The sequence below is a fragment of the Nylanderia fulva genome, unplaced genomic scaffold, assembly GCF_048542155.1.
Source record: "Nylanderia fulva isolate GAGA-0341 unplaced genomic scaffold, ASM4854215v1 Scaffold80, whole genome shotgun sequence".
Lineage (NCBI taxonomy): Eukaryota > Metazoa > Arthropoda > Insecta > Hymenoptera > Formicidae > Nylanderia > Nylanderia fulva.
Window position 1 is genome coordinate 353,068 of NW_028190917.1, and position 13,156 is coordinate 366,223.

The following is a 13,156-nucleotide window of genomic DNA, read 5'->3' on the forward strand; positions in this document are numbered from 1 at the left end:
CATTTAAAATTCATAAAGAAGAAATTTATAAGCAATAATAAATTTGACATGCAAAATTAATTCATTTTTATACTAATCATAAAATATTGCAGAATATTTCTTATTTTCGCATTTTATTTATCCGAATTTTTATTTGTTCAATTTTTTCAATTAATTCAATATCTAAATTTTTTGTGTTGGGATAGTATCAGAAAGGTTAAACTGATCAAAATAATTATAACATATTTAACTGTAATAGCCACTTTTTGCATGCGCTTTATAATTCTCTTAACTAAATTTAATAGCGAGATGAACAGCGAATCTTGCGTCGCATAGCGGCAAATGAAGGAACTATTACAAGATAATATTGCATAGTATATTTTGCAATGTCTCCAATAAAATATTAAATTTATAATATTTGCACAATGTTGCTTCAATATTTATTATGATACAATGAAATAAAATATTTATGCAATATTTTAGCAATATTTCGTGCTGTAAGAGAATTTGATGGACATCCTGTGGACGTCCAAATATTAGTCACTGATGGATGTCCGAAATCGGATGTACAATGGACGTTCATTTCATGTCCATGGACGTACATACGTAAAATGGATATAAAATGTACGTCCATAGGACGTCTTGTGCTATCTGGGTGGGATGCTCACACTTTTAGCGTAGGACAATAATTTTGTTTAGTTCAAATATTTATCATCTCTGTCACATTCAGAGTGTACTTTGGATCAGACTTGAATTCTACAGTAGCTTGCATAAGATTCCATAATCCATAAGGAGTTATGAAATCAATAAAATTTAACATTATGACAATAAATACTACGTATTATAATTATACATAATAATATATTTGAAAAAAACGCAATATATGATTTTGTATTATATATATTAAGTATTTGTCTGTACATATATAATTTTATTATAATTTATCATCTGTTTTTTTTAATTCTTTTATTAACACTTAACTTTTAAGACAGTATATAAATCAACATATGTAGATATAATAAAGATAAAAACTAATTGTAAATTAATAAATTTTTTTCTTTTAGAGCAGAATTAAATTAAAACTAAATAAACGTACAATTAAATCTTTTAATCTATTATAAAATAAATATCAATAAAAAAATATAAAAAAATTAATAAAAAATAATACACTATAAAAAATATAAAATAATACATTAAAAAATATAAAATAATTAATAAAAAACATGCATAAACATTTGAAAAAAGTCACTAGATCTTAAGCCTGGTTTGCAAAGTACAAGAGAAACGTGTGCGCTCACGCGGACCAATCGGAGCGAAGCGCGCTTCGCTCCGATTGGTCCGCCTCTGGAGCAGCGGGTGACGTCATCGCGTGGTCAAAAAGGGCGAACGCAGGCGCGCTGCGAACACTCCCTCCGGGAACGCTTCGTTTGATGGATTGCCATTTATGGTGATCCCGTGCGACGAAGGGAGAAACATCAACCAAACAACATTTGTGATGCACCGTAGAACTTAATAATTCAGTTGATCATCTGGGGAAGACAGGCCACAGGGAAGAGAACGAGAAGCGATTACGGAGGAATATATATACGTATATAAATATATATTTTCGCCTGCTTTATCAGCTTCGCCTCCGCTGCTTTAGTCATATAGTCGGGTGCGAGTGATGCTGCTCGGCAAATATAAAGATGACGGCATCGCCGTCGTATGAATAAGCGCGAGAAACCTGCAGAAGACTGACCCGTCGTCTCGCTCGTCTTCGTCGGTTTTTATTTTCCGCCTCAAAATGGCAGCGAGATTGTAAGTGTAATTCCGGATACTCCCCGTCAGAAAATTCCTTTTTTCTCTCTATATGTTATTTTACACTAATTGGTCCTAAGCTATTTCTAACTTCATCACTTTCTCAGCTGCTCTTCTGTATCTTGTCGCTCTGTGTTGTTATCATTGATCAGTTTGTGAAGAAATTTTTTTTCGTTATTTATTTTTGTGTTTTTATGTGTAAGAATGTTAATATTTTATGAGAGTTTTAATACTTGAGGGATATATATTTGTCTAGTGGATTGAGAGATATATCTGGGTCTTCTGTAACTTTGCAGAATGTGCGGCAGCTCAAGATGGCTTGTGCGGGCTATTATACTAGTGGCGGGCCTGTTAGCTTCGCTGGTTCAAGCCAATTTTCCTCCTCCAGAGAGATTGACCGGCATGAATCCTTGTATCAGTAAACAGACATGCCATGAATGTATACAGACTCCACACTGCGCATGGTGCGCAGCACCGGTAAGTATCCATATCAATCTGATTCTAAATTTTTTGTTGTCTGTCCTCTGCACTAAGTTTTTACACTGATAAATAAAAGAATAGATGTTTTTCTTGACATTTATTTCATACTTTTGAATAAAATTTACAGAAATTCTCCGAGAAAAGGTGCTTCCTTCCAAATATCAATACTAAGATATTTGCCACGTGTCCTCCTGAGTACACGTGGAATCCTGACAATGTCTTCAGCATGCTGCGACACCGTAACTTAACAAAGGGTGGTTATACTGCTGGTGGCAGTGGTGCAGCAGGAGGATACGACAGCATCGAGAGCTCATACTCCAATTTCTCGTCTTCCAGTTCATCCTCCTCGCATTTCCATAAGGAGAGTTCGAGCAGTGGCGGTAGTAGAAGACAGGAGGCTGTGCAAATGTGGCCTCAAGAGGTCAATTTGAAACTTAGAATAAGTAAGTTGTTAGTATTGAATAAAAACTAATTCAGGAAGTAGGCTAATAAGAGCCAGGCGCAATAAAACTTATTTTCCAATTTTTCTTTAGTTAATTTCATTCATTTCTTCAGTTAATTTCATAATTTATTTATGTTTTAGTTCTCATTTTACATATAATTATTTATATATTATGTTATTAATTTACATATTTATTTGTATATTTGAATTTATTGTACAATTTATATTTATATGTTTTTTATTTTAATTTTTTTTATATAATTTGTATTTAAAATATATTTTTTTATATATATAAATTAATTTGTATTTATATACCCAGAGTCTTTTTGTTTAATTATTAAATAAAAATTACAATTGTGAATTTTTATTTCACTTATGATGTAATTGGTTTCAGATGAAGCTTATAGAATGTCCTTTGCATACTCCCAAGCAGAGGATTATCCTGTCGATCTCTACTATCTTATGGACCTGAGCAAATCTATGGAGGACGACAAGAAGAAGTTGTCCGACCTGGGCCAATTATTGGTAGAGAGCATGAGCAAGATCACGAGCAACTTCCGTTTAGGTTTTGGTAGTTTTGTCGACAAGGTCGTAATGCCATATGTTAATACTGTGCCAAAATCGTAAGTGAAATGAACTGTAGATGTATATATAGGTGTGTTTGTGTGTCAATATTCATCGGCTTATCTTTAATTTCAGACTCATCGAACCATGCGACGGCTGCGCGGCGCCTTACGGATACAAAAACATCATGAGGCTCTCTCAGGACACGAGCAATTTTGCGGTACAGAAAAATATATAAATATATATTTAAAAATTCTGACAGTAGAAAAAAAATGTATATTTTAATTCTACTGAAGGACTATCCTCCCTCAGAGAATACTCCTTCAGTTATCCTTGATGTAGAATCTTCGACGGCTTCTTTTAGACAAACATCCTCGTTTACAGGGATTGGTGCGTAACGCGTCTGTATCCGGCAACCTGGACGCACCGGAAGGAGGCTTCGACGCGATCATGCAAGCGATAGTTTGCCGGAATCAGATAGGCTGGCGCGAAAAGGCTCGTCGATTACTGGTGTTCTCGACTGACGCTGGTTTCCATTACGCGGGTGACGGCAAGCTGGGTGGTATCATCAAGCCGAACGACGGCCTGTGCCACCTGGACACCAGGGGCACGTACACCCATTCGTCCCTGCAGGATTACCCGAGCATCTCGCAGATCAATCTGAAGGTGAAGCAGAACGCCATAAACATCATATGGGCGGTCACCGAGGAACAGATCAACGTTTACAAGAGACTCACAAAGCACGTGGAGGGTTCTTTCGCCGGCAAACTCTCCGACGACTCTAGTAACGTCGTAGAACTAATCCGCGAGCAATACGACGCCATCTCGAGCTCGGTGGAGATGAAGGACACGGCTAGCAGCGCCATCAAGGTCAAGTACTTCTCCAGCTGCCTGGGCACCGGCCCGGCGGTCGAGACGTCGAAATGCGACGGACTGAAAGTCGGTACGAAGGTGGAGTTTATCGCCGAGATCGAAGTCACCAGCTGTCCGGCCAACAGGTCGGAGTGGAAGCAAAAGTTTGACATTTATCCGGTAAGGAAGTACTTAAATATCGACTCAAGTAGCAAACTGACGTCATTAAACGTCAAAATGGCGTATGCTTGTTATCTAGGCAATATAATTATAAGTTTCATCGTTTATGTTTCTCCAGGTTGTTTAATGACATCATATTGATGTTTAATAGACATCATTCGACGTCAAAATGATGTCATTTGATGTCAAATGACGTATGCTTGTTATCTGGACAATAATTACAAGTTTCATAATTTATGCTTCTACAGGACGTTTAATAGACGTCATTCAACGTCAAAATGACGTCATTTGACGTCAAAATGACATCATTTAATGTCAAAATGACGTATGCTTGTTATCTGAGCAATAATCACAAATTTCATCATTTTCTTCAGGTCGGTATAAACGAGACTCTGACGGTGAACCTAGAGATGTTGTGCGACTGCGAGTGCGAGCGCCAGGGCCACATGTACGAGGAGAAGTCATCCGAGTGCAACGGCGTGGGCACCCTGAAGTGCGGCGTCTGCGAGTGCTACGACGGATTCTTCGGCAAGCGCTGCGAGTGTAGCCCCCATCAGGAACTCACCGGTTTCGACAAGCACTTTCAGTCAGTGTCGACCAGACAACACCTCTCTCGTGGACTGCTCGGGTCGCGGAACCTGCGCCTGTGGTCAATGCGAGTGCGAGGAACGAGACAATACGAAAGAGGTTGTCATTTTATTTTCCTATATATATCACTTTTTATGGCGATTATTTTTTTCTTCTCACTTATTTCACCTGTGTATTTACGATTATTTTAGTTGCATCGAGGGTTTATTTTCATTTATTTTAATTTAATTAATTTTTCTCTTATAAGCAATATTTTAAATTACACGATTTAATTTTGACGATGATGATGATAACAATAAGATGAAATTTAGAAATGGATAAGTAAAATAAAATTGAGATAAAATGGAATGATTATGCTCTTATGATATTTATTCGTTGAACGTTTACAAATTTATTTATTCCTGCAGATAATATCGGGACACTTTTGCGAGTGCGACAACTTCTCCTGCGATCGTGATCAGGGTAAGCTCTGCTCCGATCATGGTACCTGCGAATGCGGACAGTGTGTCTGCAACGCTGGTTGGACGGGACCATCCTGCAACTGCAGATCCTCCAACGATTCCTGCATCGCCCCAGGAACTACTAATGGTGTACTATGCTCGGGTCATGTGAGTGCAAGAAAATCATACTTGTTTTTCTCCCAAAATAACTTTAATATATTAATATATTTTTAATATATTAATATTGTTAATATGTTATAAATTAGTGTGTATATATATATATATATATATATATATATATATATATATATATTAATATATTAATATATTACATATCTAATTTTATATATCAATATGTTTAATGATATGTATTTAATATATAATCAAATATGTTAATATATTAAATGTATATTATTAAATATCTAATATATATTTTTTATTTAGTATGTAATGTAGTTAATGTGAGTTTTATATATAGTATTTATTAATATATCTCCTTTGTCCCTCAGGGCGACTGCGTGTGCGGGGAGTGCATCTGTCACGAGGAGGGCAACACTCGATACTCCGGGAAGCACTGCAACAAGTGCCCGACTTGCCCGAGCCGATGCGAGGAGCTGAAACCCTGCGTGCAGTGCCAAATGTACGGCACCGGGAACTACAGCGATGCGGAGGAGTGCGCCAAGAACTGCAAGGAATTCGTGCCCGAGGGCGTGGAGACGGTGATCGTCGACGTGGACAACGACGAGGTGCCGTGCTTCGGCACGGACGAGGACGATTGCAAGTACAACTTCGTTTACTACTACAACGAGACCAACTGCCTCCAGGTGCGCGCACAGAACGAGCGCGAGTGCCCGCCCCAGGTCTACATGCTCGGGATCGTGCTGGGCGTGATCGCGGCAGTGGTTCTCGTCGGTCTGGCTCTGCTCCTTCTGTGGAAGCTGCTCACGACGATACACGACAGACGGGAGTTCGCTCGATTCGAGAAAGAGAGAATGATGGCCAAGTGGGACACGGTACGACTCGACTATCTATCAGTCGTGTATCACAATTTTATCAGGATTTTTTTTATCAATTGCTTTTCTCTTTGTTTTCCAATTTTTATTGCTCGAAGCGCGAGTATTATACAAGGATATAAAATCATATAAGTGATGGACAGAAAATTTTATATTTTATTATATATAATTATATAATATATTATATATATAATATATATATATATATTATTTTATTAATATATATATGTTTATAGTATATATATTATATAATTATATATAATTAATATATTTATATATATGATATACAAATTAATATTAATATATAAAAATATATATTATATTAAATATCTAATGTTTTTATTTAATAAAAGGCCTAGATTAATCATTGAAATATATAAATATATATATATATATAAATTTTATATTATATAATTGAGTATAGAGAAATTTTCCGATTTATTGTACGTTAATTATTTTAATAATCTTTTCCTCATTGCTTTTGTAGGGGGAGAATCCGATCTACAAGCAAGCGACTTCGACGTTCAAGAATCCGACTTATGCTGGAAAATAATTCAACATGAAAAGGATTTTGAAAAAGAGAAATGCGCAGCGATTTGCGAGTGTCAACTGCGTCTCGTCTCTCAAGTTCACACAGCAAGATCTTGAGTAATTACGTAAAGGGACAGTAACTCTAGACGGCGTAACAGATCTAGATCTAACGTATTTTAGCGTATACATAATTATTTAAAGGAACTAATATTTAAATACGATATATACTCTATATTTTGTTGAGATATTTGTAAAGAAAAAAACTTAAAAATACTGCCATATAACATAGACTGCACTAGGGACGCGCGTGCGTCATTTGTTTAAAAAAAAATTATAACGTTAATATTTTATCGGTATCGCGATCGTGGTTTAAGGAAGACAGGCTAGTTTTAAGCTATATTTAACGTTCAAGTGCCTTTTTAATGTCACGACCGATGGTATTCTTCGCAATCGACTCTCAATTATCTTCATTACCGCATTTCTTAAGTAATACGCGCAAATACAAAGAGTGCTTAATATATACGATAACATAATTAAGAATGGATCCAGAAGAGAAAAAATAGCAAGTGAAGGATACATGATTTATTCTACGTTGTTTCTCAGTCACCGGCTATTAAGCACACATTTGTCACTTCCTTATAATTTACTTTCTGTTATCGCTTCACAGATAAGGATTAGAGGGTAAACTACAAATTATTATAGGCTTCGACGCCTTATTTTAAAAACAGTAAATTAAAGTGAGTCACAATGAGACACTGTAACATCTATGAGTCATTGGTTAACAAATTCTACATGAGATAGAAAATGTAAATATTCTAGTTGATTATAATAGATTTATAAGGAATTGTTAGAAAGATCGTGTAATTCGGAAAAAAACGAAATATCAAATACTGGATCTATTTCTGAATTATATTTCGCACATATTACGTTGCATTTTGTATATCATGACAGAAAAAAAGGCTTCACTCTTCCGAAAACGAATGACTGTCGAAAATTTTATACATATATATATATATATATATTTTTTAGTGCAATCCGCATGAAGATATACAGGACGTATCTAAATAAGGGAGCTAAAAATTTTATTTTTTTCTCAAATTTTAGACGAATTAAAAAATGAAACTTGGAAGATATTTGGATATTTTTCGTTTCAATTTTTATTTGTCTGAAATCTGAGAAAAAAGATAACTGAATTTTTACCTCTCTCTTTAGAACTCCTCAGGGAGAGATATAAAAGTATATGTTTATGTAAGAAACCTTCCTTAATTTTCGACAAAAAATCATCTAGAATTTTTCGCACTTATTTAGATACACCCTGTATAATCCTTACGAGAAAAATTTGACAATGCATTTATCTGCATGAATCTTCTGTAATGTAAAGAGTGCTTTACATGACGCTGCTTTTATTCGTTTTGAGCAAGCTTCTTAATTCGTCAGCGAACTCGCTGATTAATGCTGCGCTGAAGTTAAACATGTCCAACTTCAACTTCGTCAGCCAGAAATTCGTTTTGGAAGAGCGAAAAGCTGGCGATAAAAGAAGCCAGCGACGAGCGTCAAAGGCAGCATCGTGCAGAGCGCCCTTATAATTGTTTTATTGATCTACTTAAGCGCGTTCTTTTTTTTATTTCTTTTTCGCGCGACTAAAGAGACTCGAAAATGTTTATAGGAAAATTTGTATAAATGTATAAAGTACTGCCCGCGACTCGGATATATGTAAGTTAAGTTTTAACCCCCGTGTTTGTTTTAACGATAACGTGGTGACGATAATTGCACGATTATCGCGTACTATTTCGTAAATATATATATATATATATATACAGGGTGTCCGGTAACTAACGGACCAATGATTAAGGACGGATTCTCTGGCTAATTTGGAGACGATTTTTCCTTAGCAAAAATGTTGAGAAGTCGATAATTTTCGAGTTATAAGCGATTGAAAAAAATGGGTTTTTTGAAAACTAAACGTTTTGGAGTTAAAAGTCTAATATAATTACATTCTTCATTTAATTTTAGGTAGAGTTTACTATAATAAAATTTTAATTTGAGGCTTAGTTATAAAGATACATAATGAAAAATATTGAAAAGTTGTAAAAAATGATGACCTTTTTTGACATTTTCGCTAAGGAAAAATCGTTCCCAAATTGACCAAAGAATCCATTTGTAATCATTGGTCCGTTAGTTACCGGACACCCTGTATATACATGCAATAGATATATTATGTAATAACCAAAAGAGTGTTATCTAATCGGTTACGCGATATTTCTAGCAAGAGAACTCACGAGGATTCAGAAATATATATTATATAAAATATATATAAAAATATCAATAATTTCTGACAGAAGGGAGAAAGAAAGAGAGAGTAAATAAGTCGCGTTTTTTTTATTTTACTTTTCTGGATTGTAAAAAAAGGGACTGAACGACACAGATATTACGTCGTTTATTTCCAAAAAAATCTTTTTTATCTCTTTTGACAATTTTACAAGCGCTGTAACCGCATATCGTTATTAATCGCACTATCTGTCCTTTCTTTCTTTTTTATACTAGCTCGATTCTAACGTGAATTAATTGTAATCGACGTTACTTCGCGCAAATTGTTCTCGAAACTCGATAGACTATATTATTAGATTTTAAGCCTTAGGCGAGGACTAATAAAGACGATGTGTTAGTAAGCGTTGCTACTTTTCGTCTTTCCTGAAACACTATCCGAAAAATCTATCATCCGCATGTCATCGTTATTTTGTAAAAGTCAAGTAAGAAAAGAGGACGCACGAGGAAAAGTCGAGTCTTCGTGGCAAGATTAACAACATACAGTTATTATCTGATGTGGATCACGTGATGATGTGTCATGATGCATAGATATCGGAGGGAGAGCGAAATATAGGATTCTTCCATAATTGAAGTATCTTTCGTGCGTCTTCTTTCTCCTTCCACATATTAGATATGTATGTAAATTAGTTGATTCCGTTGAAAAATATTCCTTTCGGAATTAAATTGTATGGCATGTCATTAATATTTCATTAGTGTGCAACATAGATAGTATTATACATATATATATATATATATATTTTTTTTTTTAAATATTTTATATATATTTATAAAATTATATATATATAATATATATATATATATATATATAAAATATCCATATATATAAATATATATTATATATATATATATATATATATGATGTGCAACTAACAGGAATTCAAGCATGCGACATTATCTTGAAAAAAAATCTTTCCTCAATGGTAAAAGTCGACCAAACTGGCAATCATTTATTGTAGATAATTAGTTAAAATACAAACGTTGTATTTTAACTAATTATCTACAATAAATGATTGCCAGTTTGGTCGACTTTTACCATTGAGGAAAGATTTTTATTAATTATTACTGGCAAACCTTAAGGATTTTTATCTGGATTATCTTGAAATTTAGAATTGAAAAGATATTTAACGAAACGTTATAAACATCTTTAGGTTTAAATTGCGCTTTGTTGTTGTATCTGTAGAACAAAAGGTGAGAGAGAGAGAGATATTTAAATTTCCTGATGTGACTCATCTATTTACTAGTATATACTACGTATATGATTTACTACTGCGAACTTTACATTTTATTTTTCATACAATTAAGCAAATGACGTGAAAAAGGGGAGGGGGATTGTAATATTTTTCCAAGAAGTTATATAAATGAAAACTCATCCACAAGATAATTCTAAAGCTGACAGTAAAATATAAAAAACAGGTAGAAAAGCAGTTAATATAAAAGAAATGGGATGACGAAAAACTCGTTTTAAGATCTTGGTTTAATTTGAACGTTTCGATCGGTCTCTCCTTTGAATTATGTTTAGCAAATCGATTAACAAAAAAATTTATTTTATCTGTTGAAGATGATTTAAAGGAAGGTCTGACCGCTCAAATAAGGATGTAAATTTTCAAACAAGTTTGTTTTTGTGCCCAGTGCGTGTCTGATTCTTATAATAGCACGTTATCTATCTGAACAATAGAATATTTTCGAAGGATATTTTTTGAACGGACCTTTGAAAAGAACCTTCATTCAGCAAAGATATTTTAAGAAAAAAATAAAAAATAAAGGACAACCAGCAACTGTAGTAACAGAAAGGGACATCAGGTAGAAACTTTCCAAAGATTGGGGAAAACGCATAGACATAAAAGATTGATGTCTGGACAGAAACAAAGTAGATGTTCACAAAAAGAGAAGAAAGAGGAAATATTTTGTGGGAAATCGTCGTTCATTAACATATAATATATTATTTTCTTCATACAATTTATATATATTATATTATAATTTAATATAATATAATATAACATGATTTATTATAATATAAATTATATTATATTATAATAATTAATATAATATAACATGATTTATTATAATATAAATTATATTATATTATAATATTATATTATGTTATAATAATTTTAATAAATATTATAATATATTATAATATATAATATTATTATAACATATAATAATGCGTATCTCGGTTTTCCTCTAAAAATTTCTCCGAAATAACGACGACGTGGATAGAAATGATTGTTTACTTCTACAATTCGATGTTTCTGCAATCTATGTTTTGCGAAAACATGTTGAAAAATTGAAATATCACGAGAAAAGGAGAACGGATGGCAACAACAAACTGGTTTATCAATATGTTTCGAAACACACGCTTATTCCCGACTACCTTTTACCGACAAGTTTAATAAAAAAAAATACACACACATGTATGTAGCTCCAGGATTGATAATAATAACGATCGAGAAGCGATTTAATTAATCGGTCGGAATAAACGAGAAGAATAGGCTTACTTTGCTCGCAAAAGATTCTTTTGAGGTTCGAGAAGCAAGGAAAATTTTTTTATCCAATAAAAATTTTCTAATCTATAGCTTCTCCGATTTTTTAACGATTCTCATGTTTTATCTTCTCTTTCTCTCTTTGAATGTGTAAACACGTGCAAATTTGCATATATCGCGTTGCGACGCAGTAAAGACAAAAAAAAATGCACACATCGTCTCTAGAAATTAGAATTAATTAACAATGATAATCGAAAGCTTAATCAATCGGCAAAATAAAACAGTATAACGAGGAAAAAAATATAAGAACTTACGAAGATTCGTTGAAAAGGAAGGTTTATTAGGGAGAGAATTAAGAATTAATTCTGTGGTCCTTTTCTATTTTTCTTTTGCCTAATCCTCGGGATGTAATTCTTTCGTCCTTTAGAAGCTAATAGACGGCTAAAAAATACTGAGAAAAATCATATAATATTATTTGAGAAAGAGAGAAAAAAAAGAGGAAGATAATTCTCCAATTAGATGAAGCAAAAGAAAAGAGAAAGTGAATAATTTACGCAAAATTGCGTATACACACACAAGATACATGAAAAAATTATATTTGTACATATATGTTTTTTATTTAAAAAATTTTTAATTATAAAAATATCCTTCCTTTGAAACAATTTAATTTTTGTCTTAAACTTTTTTGTCTAAAATTAATATTTATGAACATATCTTAGAAGGAATATTGCATAAAATATCTTATAAATGTTGATTTTATTATTAGACAAAAGTTAAATTAGTTTAAAAAGCTACTTTTGTAGTTTAAAAAAAATTTTTAATACTAATAAACTGAAAAAGATTGTTAACTTGACTAAATCTTTCAACTAAATATTATTTTGTTAATTCAATATATAAAAATATTTAAATTAAATCTAAAACGTTATATTTAACTTAAATACTAATATATGTTCAATAAACAAAATAATTTAATTAAAAGATTTAGTCAAGTTAACAAAAAAATTTTTTTTAAATTATACTCAATGATAAATAATGGTTGAATCGACGTCGATTCGTTGTCGAATCGATGAAGATTCGACCAGTCATTTCTCACTGGGTATATATATATAAATTCTAGGATGATGAAATATATCTCCAGAAATGTAAGTTTTTTAAAAATAGCTTTAAACAAAAGGATTTAATTTCCTTATCGTCACCAAGATCAGGACAAGATTTTAAATAGAAAATTCCCTCCTTTTCATATACATATTCATATAGAATTCCTTTTTAGATCTTTTCCAAAGACTATAATTTTTATAATTTTATTTAAAAATATATATATATATATATTTTTTTTTATTTAAAAAAATCTGGAGGGAGCTTTTGCTCTTCCATGATCGCGATCTCGTGCTCTCCTTTTCGTCTCCCACATTTATGCGCATCACCTCCCGGCGCGTCACGATAAGCGCGACTCGCGTGCGCGCTGCGGCGTCACGTGTT

General features: G+C 33.0%; 1 protein-coding gene across 1 annotated transcript; it reads left to right on the plus strand.

Moving 5' to 3' along the window:
* Positions 1 to 1,366: 1,366 nt before the first annotated feature.
* Positions 1,367 to 6,954, plus strand: mys (position-specific antigen beta subunit myospheroid). The gene is given in 11 exon segments (XM_029303769.2): positions 1,367 to 1,776; positions 2,073 to 2,253; positions 2,384 to 2,699; positions 3,093 to 3,321; positions 3,398 to 3,482; positions 3,647 to 4,294; positions 4,669 to 4,881; positions 4,883 to 4,981; positions 5,290 to 5,490; positions 5,832 to 6,335; positions 6,823 to 6,954. Coding segments are annotated over 11 exon segments (2,556 nt in total). The 5' UTR covers positions 1,367 to 1,762; the 3' UTR covers positions 6,889 to 6,954.
* The last annotated feature ends 6,202 nt before the right edge of the window (positions 6,955 to 13,156 follow it).